The sequence below is a fragment of the Trichomycterus rosablanca genome, chromosome 5 (genome assembly GCF_030014385.1).
Source record: "Trichomycterus rosablanca isolate fTriRos1 chromosome 5, fTriRos1.hap1, whole genome shotgun sequence".
In the NCBI taxonomy this organism is placed as follows: domain Eukaryota; kingdom Metazoa; phylum Chordata; class Actinopteri; order Siluriformes; family Trichomycteridae; genus Trichomycterus; species Trichomycterus rosablanca.
The window spans coordinates 29,384,918-29,407,156 of record NC_085992.1 but is presented as its reverse complement, the minus strand read 5'-3'; the positions used below and the strand labels follow the sequence as shown (position 1 = coordinate 29,407,156).

At 38.0% G+C, this 22,239-nt stretch overlaps 1 protein-coding gene across 1 annotated transcript in view; it reads right to left on the bottom strand.

Annotated features, from left to right (window-relative positions):
• Window positions 1–19,864, bottom strand: part of myom2b (myomesin 2b) — a 90,167-nt gene extending 70,303 nt beyond the window's left edge. The window contains exons 1-6 of the mRNA XM_062995958.1: window positions 19,812–19,864; window positions 16,947–17,053; window positions 14,769–14,826; window positions 9,889–10,043; window positions 6,030–6,116; window positions 632–720 (exon numbers count right to left, since the gene is read on the bottom strand). Coding sequence (XP_062852028.1) covers window positions 632–720; window positions 6,030–6,116; window positions 9,889–10,043; window positions 14,769–14,826; window positions 16,947–17,032 — 475 coding nt within the window. The 5' untranslated portion in view covers window positions 17,033–17,053; window positions 19,812–19,864. The remainder of the gene's footprint in view (window positions 1–631; window positions 721–6,029; window positions 6,117–9,888; window positions 10,044–14,768; window positions 14,827–16,946; window positions 17,054–19,811) is intronic.
• Window positions 19,865–22,239: the final 2,375 nt, after the last annotated feature.

Here is a 22,239-nt window from a genome sequence, read left to right as displayed (position 1 = left end):
GTTTGGCCATGTGGATCAATGGTTTGTCTGACACAAGAAAGACCAGGTTTATGACCAAAAGAATACTATTCCAATGATCAAGTATGGAGGTAGGTCAAAGATGATGTGGGGATGTTTTTCTTCTTCAGTAAATAGTAATCTTGAACATGTGACTGGAATCCCAAGCACACTTCCAAGTAAACAAAAGCTTGGTTAAGGAACCAGTCCTGGAAAATCCTGGCCTTCTCAGTATCCAGATTTTAATCCTATTGGAAATCCTTGGTGGTATTTAAAGAAAGCAGTTGCAGCATGAACGTCATCAAACCTCATGAGCTGGAAGCTTTTACACAAGAAGAAAGGGTATAGATCAACAAGAAAGGTGCCAGAAGCTTGTTAGCTCTTACTGAAATCACTTATTAGAGATTTTCAAGGCAAAAGGATGTTCCATCAAGTACTAAGGTTGAATAATAGTGCATATGGAAATTTGTCAAGATATCTAGATTGTTTTCAGTTCAACTCAGTTTAAAATTATGTCACCTGAAATTGTTTGTATACCATAATACTTTTGACTGTGTGTATTCAACACCCTCATCTTAAAAGTAAACTCTATTTAATAGCTGTGTATGAGATTAACAACTGGTGTAGAACTCACGCTTGACGATCACAGAAGCCTGAGATGAGGCCTGGCCATGGGAGTTAGTGGCAACAGCTGTGTACATGGCGGTATCATTTATTCCACACCTGCATAAAGAAAACACACATTCAGTGCTGGATACTGTCCATCCTCTTACATTTACTTTATTTGTTAATCAATTGATAAATCTGCCAGCTAAGCATAATGTCTACTTTGAGCAAATATAAAGCATTGTACTTGTCTAATTGACATTTGGACAGCACACAAAAATGCTGGCCAGTCTATAATGGATAAGCTGTTGTTGATGTAATGCAGTGAAGGAAGCTGAAGTGTAAGCTTGATGCTGAAGAGTTCCACTTACACATAACATTAAAAACTTCGCCAAGTATGAGCTGAAGTATAGAATTCCCCTACTAAAACAGAGCGTATTGCACACAACAACAAAAATATAAAAATTCATACCCTTATGCATATTACAATGAGCAGTTGTAGCCTAGGGGTTAAGGTACTGGACTAGTAATCAGAACGTTGCTGGTTCAAACACCATCACCGCCAGGTTGCCACTGTTGGGCCACTGAAAAAGGCCCTTAACCCTCAATTGCTCAGACTACATACTATACCAGTACTGTAAGTCGCTTTGGATAAAAGCGTCTGCCAAATGCTGAAAATGTAAATGATCTTTCTAATTCACTTTAATATAGTAAACATCTTCTAGGTAAAAACAAAAAGTGAATTAGCTGTTTTTAGTTATTCTCATCTCTTTGTGAGCTCTATAATTATGGTAGATTATGTCCACAAAAGTCAAAAAAAGATGTTAACCGGCATTGAAATCCAAACTGGGAGCACAAATCTAAAAAAGGAAAAACAAAGACCATTCCAAAGCTCATTTCACTCTACCATAAAGAATTGGGATAGTTCCTAGGTCAGGCTGCCTCTCTAAACTTTGTCAACCAGAGGAAGGATTGCTTAGAGCAGCTACTGTGACACCAAATGTTCTGTTGATGACTGATGTTCATAAAGCAATAATATCATCGAAATACTACAGGACTGCTTTGAATCCACAAACTGGTCTGTCTTTGAGGAGGCGACAGACAGCTTGGATGAATATACAGACACTGTAGCATCATACATCAGTTTCTGTGAGGACAGCTGTATTTCTACTACAACAAGGGTAAAATACAGCAACAATAAAGCATGGTTTTCGGCTGAACTCAGACAGCTTCGGAGGGAAAAGGAGTCAGCATTCAGGAGTGGAGATAGAGTTCTCTACAAAGAGGCCAAATACAAGCTGGAGAAAGGTATCCGATCAGCAAAAAAGGAATATTCATAAAAGCTGAAAAGCCAGATTGCTGCTAACGACCCAACTTCAGTCTGGAGGGGCCTCGAAGAGATCACTAACTACAAGGTGCGAAAGACCCCCCTTCTCCTGAATGACCGTCAACTCACCAACGACCTGCAGATTCGAATACAATAAGGACAATTCTCAGCCTTTCTCAGCCAATTCTTCATCCTCCTCCTCCACCATGGCTCTCTCACCTCTGTCCCCGGCTCCTTTAACCATCAACGAGCGGGACGTTAACAGACTGTTTAAGAAACAAAAGGTGAGAAAAGCTCCTGGGCCAGACGGAATCTCTCCATCCACCCTTAAGCACTGCAGCAATCAACTGGCACCCACCTTCACTCACAGTTTTAACAGATCATTAGAACTTTGCTCAGTTCCTTCATGCTTCAAAACATCGACCATCATACCAGTCCCCAAAAAAACTAACATTTCTGGACTGAATGATTACAGACCTGTAGCCCTGACATCTGTAGTCATGAAGGTCTTCGAACACTTGATCCTAGCCTACCTGAAGACCATCACAAATTCTTTACTGGATCCCCTGCAGTTTGCATACAGAGCAAATAGATCTGTCGATGATGCAGTCAACGTGGCCCTGCACTTCATGCTACAGCATCTCGACAGTCCTGGAACCTACGTTCGAGTTCTGTTTGTGGACTTCAGCTCGGCTTTTAACACCATAGTGCCAGAGCTGCTGCAGGTCAAACTGTCCCAGCTGTCAGTGCCGGATGCCATCTGCCGGTGGATCATGGACTTTCTGACAAATAGGACACAGCAGGTACGGCTAGGAAAACACACTTCAGACCAGCGGAACCTAAGTACTGGTGTACCACAAGGCTGTGTGCTTTCACCCCTTCTCTTCAGTCTTTATACCAATGACTGTGTTTCTAAGGAACCAGCTGTAAAGATCCTTAAGTTTGCTGATGAAACCACTGTGGTGGGCCTCATAACCGATGGTGACGAGTCTGCCTACAGAAAGGAAGTCGAGCAGTTTGTCTCCTGGTGCAGCGACAACCACCTGCTGATCAACACACAAAAGACTGTAGAGATGGTGGTGGATTTCAGGTGCAACGCTCCCTCCTTACCCCCCCTCACAATTAATGGCTCTATGGCCTTAGTGGTGGAGTCACTTAAGTTCCTGGGCACCACCTTATCCAGGGACCTAAAATGGGAAAAGAACACACTCTCCATCACCAAGAGGGCTCAGCAGAGAATGTCCTTCCTGAGACAGCTGAAGAAATTCAACCTGCCCCAGAGTCTGCTGATCCAGTTCTACACAGCAATAATAGAGTCCATCCTTACATCGTCCATCACCATCTGGTTTGGTTCCTCAACATCACATGAACGAGCCAAACTCCAGCGTATAATCAGGAAAGCGGAGAGGATCATTGAATGTAGTCTGCCAACGCTTCAGGACATTTACAACAGCAGAGTGCTGAAGCGTGCCGGCAAAATTACAGCAGATCCCTCTCATCCCGGACATCACCTTTTTCAAACTCTTCCATCTGGCAGAAGACTCAGGACAATAAAAACAAACACATCCAGACACGCTAACAGCTTTTTCCCCAGAGCTGTAACACTTTTTAACCAAAGTTGTTCTGTTGGGCAAATGTTGGTAAATACTGGTTAACAGTCCGTGTGCTGTCGGGTCTGTTAAATATGTTCTATGTTACATGTCATACATGTGTAATTGTCTGTACTATTATGTGTATTGTGTGTACTACTGTGTGGACTATTGTGTGTATCATTGAGTGTATCACCAAAGCAAATTCCTCGTATGTGTAACATACCTGGCGAAATAAAGTGATTCTGATTCTGATTCTGATTCTGATAATATCCAATGTAGTGGCATTAAAATGGCATTTGTGGAAGAGCTGCAAGCAACATTACCCAAACTAATCCAATAAAACATTTCTGAGTGGTATGTGTGTGTCCTTTTTAGCAAGGGATGTCTCTTAAGTTAGAATTGATTGAAAAATGAAAGAAAATAAACTGGGAAGGAAATCTTTGGCATTACATTAACCCAAAATGCACTGCCAAAGCAACAGTGCAATGGTTTAAAATAAAAAAACTGAATGTGAGTGAGATAATCACATATACAACAACTTCCCAACTAACATTGCATCACTTGAAGAATTTCATAAAGAGGAATGTGCCAAAACTGTTTCTTCATATTGTGCAAAAGATCCATGTCTGTAATAGTTACGAAGATAGTCATTTACTAAACAAAGGGGGCAATATTCATATTTTTCTATTTGGCTAAATTATTATTTTTCCACTAAAAATAATAGACACTGTAAATCCCTAGGTGTATTTATCTGATTTACAGGACATGGTTAGCAGGAAAGTGTAAATGGTAATTGCTTCACTGTGAGTAGAGAGGAGAGGTACTGTAATGTGACCTTCACCCTAATGCTGCTATTTTAAAGCTGAGCCCTTCATCTCCAAGCCATACATTCACATTTGTCAAGGAAAAGTAAAAAGTTTTTTGCTTGAAAGTGAAATTGCATTGCATTTTCGTTAAAAAATCTTACTTATACCTGTAGGAACTATGTAAATGTTGATTCAAAATCATTAATGTGTATAAATGGCAATGTGATCTCAGCAAAAATAACAAAAATAACTAAATAAATAAATTAAATACACCAAAAACAGCACAAAAAGCTATAAGAGGGCTGTATTTCTGTTGTAAACACTGACATAGAGATCTGAGATATATTGATGTGGGTACAGAATGCTATCCTGTCTTCTTTAAGGAACTGGCAGGTCGTATGACACTGAGCTCAGCACTTGGGCATGAACAGCTGAGCAGGGCTCAAGATGTGGGGGGACTAATTTGGGAAAAATCTTACACACCCTTATGTAACTCCACCCTTACACGCTGCCTTTTTGAGGAGCGGTGAAGAGTAGTGTACATACACAAAGGCCCATATTTAAGATACTGAATAATGTGCTTTCATCGTTATTTTGTCAGTTTTATCACAGTAATAAGAACTGTTGGGAGAATTCAGGTAAATTTGGCCATCAGGTAAAATAGAAATTATGGTTGGGGCATCCTAATACTTTCAATTTTTCTAAACATCTGCTAATAATTATTTCTAAGTGTATTACCTAATAAGGCTAGTAAGTTTTGCTTTTGAAATAATGAGCAAGTACCTTTTTTAAGTGTGTAAAAAAAGGCATGATAAGTTTTACAGCATGAAGGTTGATGTTAATGATAATTAAATGTTTTATGTACAATGTCTTATTGTACATATACATTAAGTCTCTTAACTTAATGTAAGGATATAAGACATTTTATTATAATATTAACATTTAGATTTTTAATACCCAAAAAAATCCAAACCTAACTTAATTCACACCCACAACAAATATTTTTGTGGTTTTTTTTGGTTTTTTTTACAGGAAACTAAACATTTTGTTTATTGTAATGCATCTCAATTTGTTCCTAATGACTTATTTAGCAGAACACTTGTCATACAGAATCAGCATATATTTATTGATCCTTAATATCTGCTATATCCTGCTTAGGATTGCAGTGGGTCCAGTGCCACCAGGAAAGACTAATCAAGGTTCCGATCAAATCAGAGGTCACCGATTTGATTTAAACAGGTTGGTAGTATGAAACATTCCAGACTCCTCACAGACAGTAAAACCCACATTCCCGAAGCCCTGGTAAAGTGCTGCACCCACACTACCAGCTGTGCCACTATGTATGTTCAGCTGGTGTGAGACATGTAACATATTCCATTTTAAATTGCAGAGAGGACCCAGTATATTAAAACACTGTAAAGCTGACAATCATGTTTTATGTACATTTTCATTTTTCTGAGAGGATTTGACAAAATATGACTTAATTAGCCTGAATTATAAAATCCACTTAGAAATATGACCAATTTAACAATAATTATTTTCCCTCTGCATATGCAGTTGGTATGTCTGACTGAAATTAGACTGAATTAAACAATTCTATTATATATTGCATATTATTCATACAATAAATGCTGAACTGTGGGTATTTGACATCAATTACCACCCGCTGATTGAAAAACTCCACATAAATTCTTTAATTACTTCAGGATGGTGAGGCAGTGAATTCCAGCAGTGCCCTCCACAAAGTAATTTCCGGAGGAAATGTCAAGAAGAATGTCATCCTTGAACCTGTCATAAATCAGAACAAAGAGAGAATTGTTCCATAAACGTCAATGCATATTCCAGCACACACATTCATAAGTTTATAAACCAAATTTAAAAGATTCATTGCATTTTAAATACACATTACATTTAACATACACCTTCTTTTATTAGTACCATAAATATATTTAACATGTTACAGTAAAAAAATGCTACTTTGACAGAACCTTGACACATGATTGGCAGGTGCCTGTTTGCCTTCTGTACTTTACTGGTCAAGTAAAGTCTTATGACAAAATTGTTTCTACACTCACTGTCCATTTTATCAGCTCCACTTACCATATAGGAGCACTTTGTAGATCTACAATTACTGACTGTAGTCCATCTGTTTCTCTACATACTTTTTAGCCTGCTTTCACCCTGTTCTTCAATGGTCAGGACCCCCACAGGACCACCACAGAGCAGGAATTATTTAGGTGGTGGATCATTCTCAGCACTGCAGTGACAATGACTTGGTGGTGGTGTGTTAGTGTGTGTTGTGCTGGTATGAGTGGATCAAACACAGCAGTGCTGCTAGAGTTTTTAAATACTGTGTCCACTCACTGTCCACTTAATTAGACACTCCTACCTAGTTGGTCCACCTTGTGGATAAAGTCAGATACAGACAATCGCTCATCTATTGCTGCTGTTTGAGTTGGGCATCTTCTAGACCTTCATCAGTGGTCACAGGACGCTGCCCACAGGGCGCTGTTGGCTGGATATATTTGTATATTTGGTGGACTATTCTCAGTCCAGCAGTGACAGTGAGGTGTTTAAAAACTCCATTAGATCTGCTGCGTCTTATCCACTCATACCAGCACAACACACACTAACACACCACCACCATGTCAGTGTCACTGCAGTGCTGAGAATGACCCACCACCAAAATAATCCCTGCTTTGTAGTGGTCCTGTGGGGTCCTGACCATTGAAGAACAGCATGAAAGGGGGCTAACAAAGCATGCAGAGAAACCGATGGACTACAGTCAGTAATTGTAGAACAAAGTGCTCCTTTATGGTGAGTGGAGCTGATAAAATGGACAGTAAGTGTAGAAACAAGGAGGTGGTTTTAATGTTATGGCTGATCAGTGGAGGTTTCTTAGCTTTTTATGCCTTATCAGACACTTTTGAAAGCCATAAACAAGCTTAAAGGTACAACTCTGGTTAAAGCAGGATTTTGAAGCTCGATTTTGAAGCATGAGCTTTATTATTGCACTGGAGCCTCCAAGCCAGGCATTTTAAAGGTTGCTTAACTTGGGAGAGTGGTACTTATATTATAATGTATGGCTTGTTTTTGGTGGTTTTTGGATTACATTTAGATAAATGTTAGTGATAGTTATAGCATTAAGTTTTTTCCTGACTTCTAAAAAGAGAACATGAATTGATGCACTTTGAGGCACGATTGTTTGTACTGGTGACCTTTGGAACAGAAGTCGCTTGGAAATGACTCAATCACTATGCAAACTTTTCCTATTTTCCTACAGCAATGCTTGTGGTTCAGTGTAATTGCTGTAATCAATCATGATGACAAACGAGGAATAAAAAGGGAAAATGAAATGATGTTATCAAACTGCATTACTAGATAAATCTAAGTTGCTTTATTTTTGACCCAGCATAATTATTCATATTCATTTTTTTGGTTTTTTTATTGTCATAAAAAAATAACAGTTACATAAATGATTAAAATGATGATAACATAACTTACATGTCTCTTACAAGTGCATATTGCAATATCCTCAACTGTACATTATAATATAGGGCAGATGTAATTTTCACATTTTTTAATAAAATTAAAAATCACATTTTGTTCAGACCAGACTTTCAAGTGCTGTGTCCATATTTAAATACCAGCCTTTCCTGGACTTCAAAAAGTGGGCTTATTCAGCCAAGGAGAATTGTGTGAACTTTTAGTGTTCCACTTAAAATAACTTTGCTTGTAGAATTATAGAAAGTCAATCTACTGGCATTTTTAGAATGTGGTAAGATAACCATAGTACCAAAAGCAAACAAACTCATGCAGACAAGTTGTTTGAAACTTCGCAGTAATTAATGGCAAGACCAAGCCTGGGTTGCTAAAGTTCAGCAGCAAATTTTTAATGACTGATTGCTCAATCTGTTATTTCAACTTTACTTAAATGTATTATTTTATTTTTTATTGATCAAATCTAACTAAACTCAAGACTTTGTGGAATAAATATGTTTTTACTTGGCTACAAAGAGTGAGCAGTAATAGACCACTGAAGTCATGCGTCATTCTGTATTCCTCGTTATGCCCATATTTGGAGACCCGGGTCTAAGCCCGATTTCCTATGGCAAAAATGAATGGGGTTTTCAAAAAATCGTCTCTAACTCATCCTGTGCTAAATAAACATGTTCAGAGCCCTATATGTTTTGTCCTGTGTACATTTTTCTCCTGTACATCACTGGATCCTCTGAATTACAAGGTTGTTAAAGGGTCGTAATACTAATAATGCTACACGAAAGCTAATGCTACTGCACACTAATTAGACGTCATTGAACTACACCAAAGCAAGGCGTAACAAGTTTGGTGACTGCAACCAAAGGCGTAACACCCAACCATCCTTGCTTTCTACTTTAATGTAGCTAGCTACTAAAAATATAAACTAAAACTTGTGAATATCACCCACTGTTACACTGGTGAATCATGCTCCTTCATGCAGTTATTTAAGAGGCTTCTCTAGTAACGTCAATTCAGTGTGCAGTAGCATTAGCTTACATGTAGCAATATTCAAATTTTGACTCTTTAACAACAATAAGTAACAATTGTAAGCCTCTTTGGATTAAATTGTCTCCTAAATACTGAAAATGTATTAGGAGGTATTGTATGTCCTCCTCCCCCCAAATGATAATACAAAATATATTTTAAATCTGATTATTGATTAAGATTTTAAAATAGATTACACCAAGGTCATTATTACTCAGGTAAGAAAGTGAAACATAGTAGTGTAAAAAGTAATGACCTTTCTTACCTTTGTTTTGGGACATCTAATGACTTAATAGTAATTTTCTTTTCTTTTATTTCATAATAAAACAAAACATTAAATTTACAAAACATTTTGTTACACATAGTTTACTGCATTATAGTAACAAAGTTTATTATTTAACCATTTAACTTTTTTTTTTATTATTTAACTTTTTAACTTGGTAACTTCATAAACAAGTACATCAAATTGAATTGGTTGTTGCAGCTAATTAAACACAGCCAGGTTTAAAACTAGGTCAAGTTCATTTCCAGTAACTTCACTGCTAAGAAGTATGCAAAAAAGAACTGATCATGTTTCATATTTTTCATTGTATTTATTTATGCATTTTCTCCCAATTTAGTATAGTCAATTTGTCTTCCGCTGCTAAAGATCCCCGACTGCATTCAAGAAGGGTATGTTGCTGCTCACGCCTCCTCCGACATGTGCGCAGTCCTTAGTGGACCCCTTATTTCGCCCATGGTTAATGCTCAGGCGCCTCTATCTGCCAATCAGGGTCCTTGCACAGCATTTGAAGACCCCACCCACATAGTCCGATCATCCTGCCCTAGCAGACACGGTGGCCAATTAGTGTCTGCTGCAGGCACTGGCGATTATACCCGCTAGATGGCGCCCAGCCGACCGGTGGCAATGGCGAGTTTTGAACCAAGTTTCGAAGCCACCTGGGCGCCTCCCATGGTTCATATTTTTGAGTCAGTGGGACATGTGATACATCTGTACTTGTTTTAAGGGGACTCATTTGTTTTGATTAGGACTTACCATTTGACGATTGGGGTTGGGTACCCCTCTACAGTGCAGAAAAGCTTTATAGGGGTGTTCTCAAGTACAGTGTGTGACCTGAGCCTAACCAGGAACTTGGGGCCCCTGATCATGGATGACTCACGGATGTACTTTTCTGGAATTTTCCTCTCCACCTGTCAGATAAAAAAACAAAAACAAAAAAAAACTTTTTTTACTACTGAGAAGCTTTGGTGCTTTAAAACGTAATATATATATATATGTGTGTGTGTGTGTGTGTGTATACAGTGTATCACAAAAGTGAGTACACCCCTCACATTTCTGCAAATATTTCATTATATCTTTTCATGGGACAACACTATAGACATGAAACTTGGATATAACTTAGAGTAGTCAGTGTACAGCTTGTATAGCAGTGTAGATTTACTGTCTTCTGAAAATAACTCAACACACAGCCATTAATGTCTAAATAGCTGGCAACATAAGTGAGTACACCCCACAGTGAACATGTCCAAATTGTGCCCAAATGTGTCGTTGTCCCTCCCTGGTGTCATGTGTCAAGGTCCCAGGTGTAAATGGGGAGCAGGGCTGTTAAATTTGGTGTTTTGGGTACAATTCTCTCATACTGGCCACTGGATATTCAACATGGCACCTCATGGCAAAGAACTCTCTGAGGATGTGAGAAATAGAATTGTTGCTCTCCACAAAGATGGCCTGGGCTATAAGAAGATTGCTAACACCCTGAAACTGAGCTACAGCATGGTGGCCAAGGTCATACAGCAGTTTTCCAGGACAGGTTCCACTCGGAACAGGCTTCGCCAGGGTCGACCAAAGAAGTTGAGTCCACGTGTTCGGCGTCATATCCAGAGGTTGGCGTTAAAAAATAGACACATGAGTGCTGCCAGCATTGCTGCAGAGGTTGAAGACGTGGGAGGTCAGCCTGTCAGTGCTCAGACCATACGCCGCACACTGCATCAACTCGGTCTGCATGGTCGTCATGAGTGTTGCTGGCACTGGGGAGCTGCAGTTCATTGAGGGAAACATGAATTCCAACATGTACTGTGACATTCTGAAACAGAGCATGATCCCCTCCCTTCGAAAACTGGGCCTCATGGCAGTTTTCCAACAGGATAACGACCCCAAACACAACCTCCAAGATGACAACTGCCTTGCTGAGGAAGCTGAAGGTAAAGGTGATGGACTAAACCCAATTGAGCACCTGTGGCGCATCCTCAAGTGGAAGGTGTAGGAGTTCAAGGTGTCTAACAACCACCAGCTCCGTGATGTCATCATGGAGGAGTGGAAGAGGATTCCAGTAGCAACCTGTGCAGCTCTGGTGAATTCCATGCCCAGGAGGGTTAAGGCAGTGCTGGATAATAATGGTGGTCACACAAAATATTGACACTTTGGGCACAATTTGGACATGTTCACTGTGGGGTGTACTCACTTATGTTGCCAGCCATTTAGACATTAATGGCTGTGTGTTGAGTTATTTTCAGAAGACAGTAAATCTACACTGCTATACAAGTTGTACACTGACTACTCTAAGTTATATCCAAGTTTTATTTCTATAGTGTTGTCCCATGAAAAGATATAATAAAATATTTGCAGAAATGTGAGGGGTGTACTCACTTTTGTGATACACTGTATATTATATACATATATATATATATATATATATATATATATATTACGTCTATTAACATTTTTGTGCTTGGCCTTTTATTTATTTATTTTTTTAGCACAGCTGGTGATTTTCCTGCACCAAATAAAGTTTGATTGCATCTATTACAATGTTGTCGGCAAGAGGTCGTAGGCAACACTATCCACAATGAAGCAAGCTTTACATTTCCATAGGCTTAGTAAAAATGTTGCATTAAATATTTGTGTATATTAAATATTAAATGTTGCAAAGTCAATTTACTTCAAGAAAATAAAAAATCATTATGAACAATAAATTACTTGTCATAATTATTGTCATCCCTGACCTTGTTACATTGTGCAATCTCACTTTGCCAACATAAAAGCACTAAGTTAGTGAAAGTAAGAGTACAGAGTAAGGTATTTCAAAGCACTTCTAAGACTTTAGAAGAATAAGAATAAGATAAAAATTTGATTTGGTTGTCATCATACCATTTTGTGAGTTTTTAGATTACTTTCCTGCTGAAAGACTCATACACAATCCAATTTTACTTTTTTGGCAGTCAGATCTTTTTTTTATTTAAATGCCCCTGGTACTTTAGAATCTATGAAATTGTGTATTTTAATTATATTTTCAGGGTCTGTAAAAGAAACAAACCCAAAATGTACAGATCCTTACAACACTTAGTGACTTTTCTGTATAATCATTTTTTTGTCTAATTCAACTATAGAACTAAATCCCAGTAAAAGTAGCTTTTAACAAACACCAGATTCCAATGTGGTTACATTAACAATGCATTCATTTCGTACACCTACTGTATACCTAGTGATCATGGTGGTGGTGTCTAATTGTACTGTATATAAGAGTAAAATACATCATTTTGAGTTCTTGCCAGCATAATGTAGGTGTTGGGATTTTTTTCTGACCTTTATTGGCTACAGAGTTACCTGCTATAGTCAATCGTAATCATAATAATGATTCAGTTATAATAATAAAACAGTTTTCAGATCTGAACATTTGCAGACTTGTACTTGGGGCAGTGGTAGCCTAGTGGGTAGGGCTTTGGGCTATCAACCGGAAGATTGGCGGTTCAAATCCAGGCTCTGCTATGTAGCCACTGTTGGGTCCTTGAGCAAGGCCCTTAACCCTGTCTGCTCCAGGGGCGCCGTAAGTTGGCTGACCCTGCGCTCTGACCCCAGCTTCCAACACCAGCTGGGATATGCGAAGAAAGAATTGCATTGTACTGTACATCTGTATATGTATATATGACAAATAAAGGATATCTTTCTTTCTTTCTTTCTAGTGGGTAGGGCTTTGGGCTATCAACTTAAAAGCTGAGAGTTCAAATCCCAGCTCTGCCACAGTTTTCTCTTGAGCAAGGCCCTTAACCCTCTCTGCTCCAGGGGCGCTGTACAATGACTGACCCTGCACTCTGACCCACCTTCCAAACAAGCTGGGATATGCGAAGAAAGAATTTAGTTGTACTGTACACCTGTATATGTACAGTGTATCACAAAAGTGAGTACACCCCTCACATTTCTGCAAATATTTCATTATATCTTTTCATGGGACAACACTATAGACATGAAACTTGGATATAACTTAGAGTAGTCAGTGTACAACTTGTATAGCAGTGTAGATTTACTGTCTTCTGAAAATAACTCAACACACAGCCATTAATGTCTAAATAGCTGGCAACATAAGTGAGTACACCCCACAGTGAACATGTCCAAATTGTGCCCAAATGTGTCGTTGTCCCTCCCTGGTGTCATGTGTCAAGGTCCCAGGTGTAAATGGGGAGCAGGGCTGTTAAATTTGGTGTTTTGGGTACAATTCTCTCATACTGGCCACTGGATATTCAACATGGCACCTCATGGCAAAGAACTCTCTGAGGATGTGAGAAATAGAATTGTTGCTCTCCACAAAGATGGCCTGGGCTATAAGAAGATTGCTAACACCCTGAAACTGAGCTACAGCATGGTGGCCAAGGTCATACAGCGGTTTTCCAGGACAGGTTCCACTCGGAACAGGCTTCGCCAGGGTCGACCAAAGAAGTTGAGTCCACGTGTTCGGCATCATATCCAGAGGTTGGCTTTAAAAAATAGACACATGAGTGCTGCCAGCATTGCTGCAGAGGTTGAAGACGTGGGAGGTCAGCCTGTCAGTGCTCAGACCATACGCCGCACACTGCATCAACTCGGTCTGCATGGTCGTCATCCCAGAAGGAAGCTGACGCACAAGAAAGCCCGCAAACAGTTTGCTGAAGACAAGCAGTCCAAGAACATGGTTTACTGGAATGCCCTGTGGTCTGACGAGACCAAGATAAACTTGTTTGGCTCAGATGGTGTCCAGCATGTGTGGCGGCGCCCTGGTGAGAAGTACCAAGACAACTGTATCTTGCCTACAGTCAAGCATGGTGGTGGTAGCATCATGGTCTTGGGCTGCATGAGTGTTGCTGGCACTGGGGAGCTGCAGTTCATTGAGGGAAACATGAATTCCAACATGTACTGTGACATTCTGAAACAGAGCATGATCCTCTCCCTTCGAAAACTGGGCCTCATGGCAATTTTCCAACAGGATAATGACCCCAAACACAACCTCCAAGATGACAACTGCCTTGCTGAGGAAGCTGAAGGTAAAGGTGATGGACTAAACCCAATTGAGCACCTGTGGTACATCCTCAAGTGGAAGGTGGAGGAGTTCAAGGTGTCTAACATCCACCAGCTCCGTGATGTCATCATGGAGGAGTGGAAGAGGATTCCAGTAGCAACCTGTGCAGCTCTGGTGAATTCCATGCCCAGGAGGGTTAAGGCAGTGCTGGATAATAATGGTGGTCACACAAAATATTGACCCTTTGGGCACAATTTGGACATGTTCACTGTGGGGTGTACTCACTTATGTTGCAGCTATTTAGACATTAATGGCTGTGTGTTGAGTTATTTTCAGAAGACAGTAAATCTACACTGCTATACAAGTTGTACACTGACTACTCTAAGTTATATCCAAGTTTCATGTCTATAGTGTTGTCCAATGAAAAGATATAATGAAATATTTGCAGAAATGTGAGGGGTGTACTCACTTTTGTGATACACTGTATATATGACAAATAAAGGCATCTTCTTCTAGTAGAGGGGTCTACATTTCAGATTACTGTCATTACATGTGTATATTTATATATGCTTTGCATCCATTGAATGTTATAGAGCTTTTCTACATAATTTTATGATGTAATGTGTAGATATTTATAAAATGATCTTACCACATTTCTGATATTCTTTGTTGTTTTGTATTCGTATTTCACTTCTTCAACTTGAGAGCTAAATGCAGACATTCACATAATTTATAGTTAATTTAGTGCATATGTATATGAGTGTACATTATATGGCCTAAAGCCTGTGGACACCCCTCCTAATTAATGAGTTAAGGTGTTTTAGCCACACCCATGTACAGTATATTCCATGTGTATGGAATATATAAAGTATAAAAACAACTTCTAATATATTCATGGCATTTTAGAGATGCTTGTATTTATACAATTAAGAATTAAGGGTATGGCTCAGTGGTCATGTGTTAGTGGTGGGGCTTGAGCAGCGACCTGTCATCAGAATTTCAGTACCTTAACTTTAATTGCTAAATTCAATCCTAATGAGCACCTTAATAATTAAAGGAAAAACAGATTGCATGTCAGACATTGCAATACAGACCAACTTCAATATGTGACCTCACAAATGTGATTTTATAAAAATGTTGAGGTTGTTATAACTTAAGAGTTAACACTATACTATTGCTTACCATTTTGAAATGGAATGTACAAAAAACTCAAGGTCAAGTGTCCACAAACTTTTGGCTATAAAGTGTATGTTAATAAAAAAAAAATATTGCTCACCATTTTAAAATGGAATGTACAAAAAACTCAAGGTCAAGTGATAGTTTATACTGCAATGCTATCTGATAGCTTGAAGGTCACACACATTCAGCAGTGGTTTCTGGCCTTGCCCTAGACAGAAATTCTCCAGAGATTTGCAATTTTGTTGTTGAGAACTGTACTTTTTCCGATTGACTATTCTCTCACAAAGTAAGACCAAGAGCCATGACCCATCCTTGCTTGAGAAGACTGCGCTTTTTGTAGCTCTCCTTTTTCCAATCATGATATCCTTACCTGTTTTACCTACTTACTGTGTGATGTTTTATAACAGTGTAACATTTACTCTTATTTTGCCTGTCCCTGCATTCTTTGAGAATGTAACAGGCATCAAATTCAAATTTAGTTCACAAACCTAATCTTATTTAAATAAGAAACTGAAGTTTTACAATACCCATGTTAATAAAAAGGTCATTTCCTCCATAACCAGTTGCAGCACATACAATAACTGCAACTAAACACTTTCTTTTGAATCATACACACTGCCAGGTTTTGGGCCTAAATTGCTTGTTTCAGATCTCGCCAAGGTAACCATACTAGGTTCAGGTTGAGATTTTTACTATTCCACTCCAACACCTTTATATTGTTTCTTTATAGCTATTTAATTGTGAACTTGTTTTGTAATTTGAATCAATTTCATGCTGCAAAACCTCAACCTTACACGTCACACACACGTGAACAGATGATCTTACATTTTTCTCAAGAATTTGCAGAGAGTGTACAGGTCCTGAGACAGCACAGTACTGTATTTCTACACTGTCACACTAACACCAACATGTTTGCCGCTGGTATAATATTCTTACTTTAGAATCTCATTTTCAAGTTTTACCTTTGTTTCATCCTGGTAAGGGTCGTAGTGGCTACTGCAGAATCACTGGGTGCAATGTAGTACCACACCCTGGACAGGATGCCAAAGGATGCCAATTCTTCTCAAGACCTCAGCCATCCCCCTCTCAGACATAGCCAATCATGTTTTACCCCTCTCTTACAGGTACCTCTCTTCTAGGCTCCCCCTATCTAACCATGGGCCTTTCTGTTTAGTATGAGGGAGCAAGAAGGGTGCACTGCCATTCCTTTAGAAGGGTAAGTGTACACTCCTTTCCACATACAGTACATTACTTCACATTTAGTGTTTGCCACTATGTCCATAAAGTCTTGGACGAAATTTCTTGAAGGAGTGTTGGTGATCCCCTATACATATGACATAATATATCCTATACTATTGTCAAAAGTATGTGAACACCTGATCTTTGGCTTGTTGCACATCTGACTGGTTGGTCAATTGAGCAAGGCCCTTAACACAAAAATAATAGTACTGTATATGGTCACATTGTAAGTCACTTTGAATAAAAGCATCTGCTAAGTGCCATAAATGTGAATGTAAATATGATAACAGCATCAGGTTGCTAACAACATGTTGCTCTTTATTTGATAATTTTGTATCAGCACAGCACTGTCAGGCTTATTAAAATTAATTGATTGTTAAATAATAATTCAGTGGTCTCAGAATCTCACCTGGAATATTCCTTTACCACATATTTTGACTCTTTACTACGATAGTCGTGAGTAAAGTGCTTGTGTCTCACGACAGCTGCAGCCATGTTCAACTACCAGAAAAGAACCTACAAATGAAAAACATTGACATTAGTAATTTAGTAATGATAGCAATAAAGCAAGTGTAATTGAAATCCGTTTGAGGTCAGTGTACTGAATGTGATTTGGATGTTACAGAATGTATTACAGAACAGAACTGTGGCCCAAAGGGAACCCCGGCCTCAAAGAGTGGTTTAAAATTAGAATTGTGGATGAAAGATCAGAGTGCATAATAAAGTGTTCTGTGATGTAGATCAAACCATGATCTGAATGAAGAAACCCCATTAATTAAACGACTTTGCATGTTCATTAAAGACTCCATTACTCCCACCATTAAGTATATCATCAGTTATATCATGCCAGAGTTAGTGAAGCTGTGTCTTGCCTTGATGATTTAATATGTATGATTTTATTTGAGTGTATTTGATCAATTCTATAGTCCATGTGAGATTTCAGAAAAATTTTATAGTTTATTGTTACTCGTGCTGATTCTAAAGCATATTGCATAATAGATTATCAGCCTTCATTATCTATTTAAGCATATTTTAATGATCTAGTTAACACAATTTAATGTGCTTATATTTTAATGAAAATTAATGACCCCAAAAAGATAAATATTTGCTGGTCATTATAAGAAAAAAAAAACATTTCATTATCATTGTCATCATTATCATTACATGTATTTTTTCACATTTTGTTCTAAAATATTTTGGTCACTGGGGTTAACACTTAATCTATTTTCTGTTCTAAGACTTGTTCTACCTAGGTCACATGTTTACTAAAGTACATACTGTAAACACACTGGAAGTGCTTACAATACTTATTTGTTAAAATGAAAATTCCACTCTGTCCAGATAATGACCCATTTATATAAAAAAAACAATTTACAAAACCCCGTTAAGACCTTTTTGTTGTTTGTTTATTAACAAGAACAATAAGGTCTTGAAATATGATTTTTGTATCTGTTCCTTTTCTGTGACTGAATGGTTGGTGTATAATGTTTTTTTCATATATTTTTATATACATTATTATTTATTTTGGAAAATTATTTGAGCATTTTAATCAATTTAATGTGGATTTTCTACAATTATAAAAGTTTAATACATTTAAATCAAGTTTAAAAGCTGTTCTTAAGCATTTTTAGTTCTCAGTATTAACCATACATTTCTTTCTACAAAAGAACAGATTTACTTAAGTTGTACCCTTAACATTGAAGAACATGCTACAACAACTGTGACTGTGAAGTGTGCTTGACAACGTTCATCTACTCATCAGAAGCTTAGAAGCATTAAAAATAAACACTTTTGAAGCTATTGCTCACCTATCATAAATATGGCCATAGCAAATAGTTGGAAGTTTTGAAATCTATAAACATTTAAAATTTTTCACATAGTCTGCTATTATGATTATATGCCTTAGAATGAAAATAATGTATTAAACAAATGAAAATGCAAACTAGAAGGCATTTTCATTACTAGTCTCAGACCTTTGGCTCAGAACATATTTCCGGCACAGTAGATTTTGTCATGTTTCCACATAAATGTTTTTTTCTGAATTTTCCCCCTTTATCTGCCAATCTAGTCATTTCCAATTCCCAGTTGTGAATCTGCTGCTGCTTACACCTTGCACAACCCTTAATCTTGTCAGGAAAGCCGTCCATTCCGCGGCCACTTCTTATCACCAGCCAGCGTTGGGTTCCCATACAGAGCCGTACCGCATACAAAGAGTAACACTAAGCCCGATGTGACCCCCACACACACTTCTGCAGCCATTCCAGACCAGTCGCTCGTCCTCAAATAATTGTGTTTGTTTGGACACTTCTTCTGAGAAACTCCTCTGAGATTTGAAAATGCAAGTTCGAACACTGCAGTGGTGTGATAGCTGATTAGACTGCTGCACCACAAGAGCACCCCCACCTACAATAATTCTTGTAAGAAACTTACATTACATAATAAGTTTTCCTTTTGTTCAACCTCTATAATTATAACTAAAAATGAGAAGTACAGTATCAGCAACTTCCCTTAACTATACCAGTCCTTGTTGAATTATTAATATATTTTATATATATATATATATATATATATATAGATATATACTATATATATATATATATATATATATATATATATATATATATATATATATATATATATATATATATAATTATTAATATAAAACATGCCTTTACTTTTGAAGAATTGTATTAATATCTACAGGCAACGTGGATGGACTTTATTGTCTGACACACCCAAAATGTCTATTTTAAACACAGCTGGTAAAACAAGTAAGGAATTCAATCTTGATTTTGAACTGAAATATATATTTAGGTTGTAACTGAAGAACAGTTGGGAAACATAAATGCGAAGAATTTGTGCTGTACTTTGTAAGCTATGGCAAATGCAGTGATAACAATAATAATAATAATAATAATAATAATAATAATAATAATAATAATAATATATTTAACACTGTGTCTGTATATAAATGTAGAGCTTACAATTATCTCTAAGCAGTCAGCAGCAAGTCTAAGAATATAAAATCACTTAATAGGTCCATTAGGCTTTCATAAGTCCATCATGATCATAATCTTAATGATGATCACTATCATTAGCATTAAAGCTAATGAAGTATTAAACCAAGGACAGTGCAATGTGTTTTGACATCTTTGTAGATGCAGATTTGAATAGGTCTAGTATAATACAGATTTTTGTAGTGTTAATAATCACTTTTAATAATTTAAATCGAAGTGCAGAAGCATTAAATTACATGCACATTTTGCACACTTACCCAGAAAAAGAGTAGAGCAGCACTTAACACACACACATCAGGCTCAAGTCGCCTGGGAGTCAGTAGCTGATGAAAACAAAACCGCTCATTCCCCCACATGGAGCACACCGCCTCCCTGTACACCATTTATGGACAAGCAAGAAGATATATTTATAGCATTTACACTCACTTTCCACCATCATTTCTTACAGCCAGAGGGATATTAAGCAAAGTCTTTACAAAAATTATATACTACCAGTTTGAATCAGAGGAGAAGTCACTTTTAGGCCAAAGCTGAATAGTAAATTAAATTAAATTAAATTAATAAATTAAACTGGTGAATTTAAATGGGACTTTAGGCCAGAACTATGAAACAATGAATTGGATTTGTGAACTTGGATAAACATTATATCTTGTTAATGTTCACATTCTAATTAGTCTGTATTGTTTCTTTGGGACGTAAGAGTAATATTAAATCCAGTTAGTAAAATCTAAGAATCACATAGATGTAATTTAAGAACTAGAAAGTCTGGTTTGCATTGGCTTCTTTTGATTTTAATGGGGTTTAGTTAATGTCACAGTGTCCCCCAGAAAGCACATGATCCTGAAAGCTGCCATCATCATTTGATTTGGCTCTTTCCTTGCTTGCAAATGTCATGTGACTGATTGTGCTACAAATGCTGATTGGTTGATGACGCCATGATAAACATACATACAGTATATTGCTTTTTGGTTACTATACATTACTCTCCAGACTGAAGGATCACTGACATTTGGTATCTGTAGTCAGAAAATGCTAAAAATGTTTAGGGACATTCTGGTTTGCTTATGTGTTTATTTATTGAATGTTGTTTTTTATTAAATTTCCTTGTTTTGCCAATATAATGGATTGTATTCCATTCGACGTTTATGGCTGTTTGATTATACCCAACCAGTGAAATGCTGCTGCCCTGGAATATCCTTCTGTAATCTTAAATTGGTTCCTTGAGACGACCCAGTAAAGTCACTGACATTGGCAAGCTCTATTTTTGACAGCAGATTAAGTTTACAGACGCAGTGCGGGTGACAGCCATGACGCTAAAGACTCTGACTCCTAAAACATGTCCACTCTACACAGTCACTCTTCTCTATTTCAACTTGTACACAATGTATACAGTAGCAATCCTCCAACATCACTTCATTTCTAATCATTTAATACCATAGCACATAATATCCAAATGTTTAGATTTAAGATTTAAGCACTAAAGCCAAAACGGAAACCTACTCCTCATGTGTTAATTCTTCACTGTTAACTCATTTGCATGATCTCTTGTTACTGTCACAGTTTGCTGTCAGCACAAGCTGTATGTATACTGGTATTTAAGATCATTATTAATGGTTTTATGTTTTTATTGTGACAGCATGGTGGAACAGCAGGTAGTGCACACAGCTCCAGGTTTCGGAGAACTTGTGTGGGTGGGTGCTCGGGTGGCAGAGCAGTCTCATACGCCCACCAGTGCTGAGACACAGGTGTTAGCTTGTAGTCTCGGCAAAGTCACTAGCCTAGTCTGCGCTCAACAGACAATACTAATAGTGTCTGATGGAAAAATACACTTCACTGTTGCTGCAACAGCAAACTCCTACTGTCTGGTAAAGAGGAAACACTTTCTGAATACTTAACAACACTGCTACACCTGCATTCGTATACCAGTACAACACACACTACCATTTTATTATCACTGCAGTGTTAAATGGTCCATTATCAAAATAATGGATAGTCAGTGTGGGACCTATGGGTGTCAATGGACCTATAAGGAGTCAATTTGATTTAGATGTGTACAGGGATTGTGACAAACTGTAAAAAGCAACAGCTTGTTTTTTTCACAGCAGTTGAAGCTGCAAGTGTTCTTAAATATGTCTCTACAAGCTTTGCACACCTAGATTTGGGCAGTTTATCCTTTTCTTCATGGCAGATCCTTTCAGGCTGTCAGACTGGATAGAGTGTCTGTGAACTGCCATCTTCAGGACTCTCCACAGATGTTTGATGGGGTTTAAGTCTGAGCCTTGGCTGGGCCACTCAAAGAAATTCAGAGACTTGTCCTTTAATGTTGTTTTGGCTATATGCTTTAGGTCATTGTGATGTTTAAAGGTGAACTGTTTTTCAGTCTTGAGTAATAGGATGCATTTTTTTCTCCCAATTTAGCATAGCCAATTAGTCTTCCTCTTCAGGGGATCCTGATAGCGTCCGAGGTGGGTTTATTTGCCTGACACGCTCCCTCTGACACACCTCTTCCAATTAGCCCATACTGCGGTGGGTCTGTGTGTGAGGTCAGTCAGCCTCAGCCACTAACCATGGTGCTTACACGGTGTTGAAGACCCAACCCCCTTTTTTTTAGTCCGGTCTTTATCAACACAGCAGACTAGCTGCCAATTGTGCCTGCTAGAATGCACCCAGCCAACCAGTAGGACA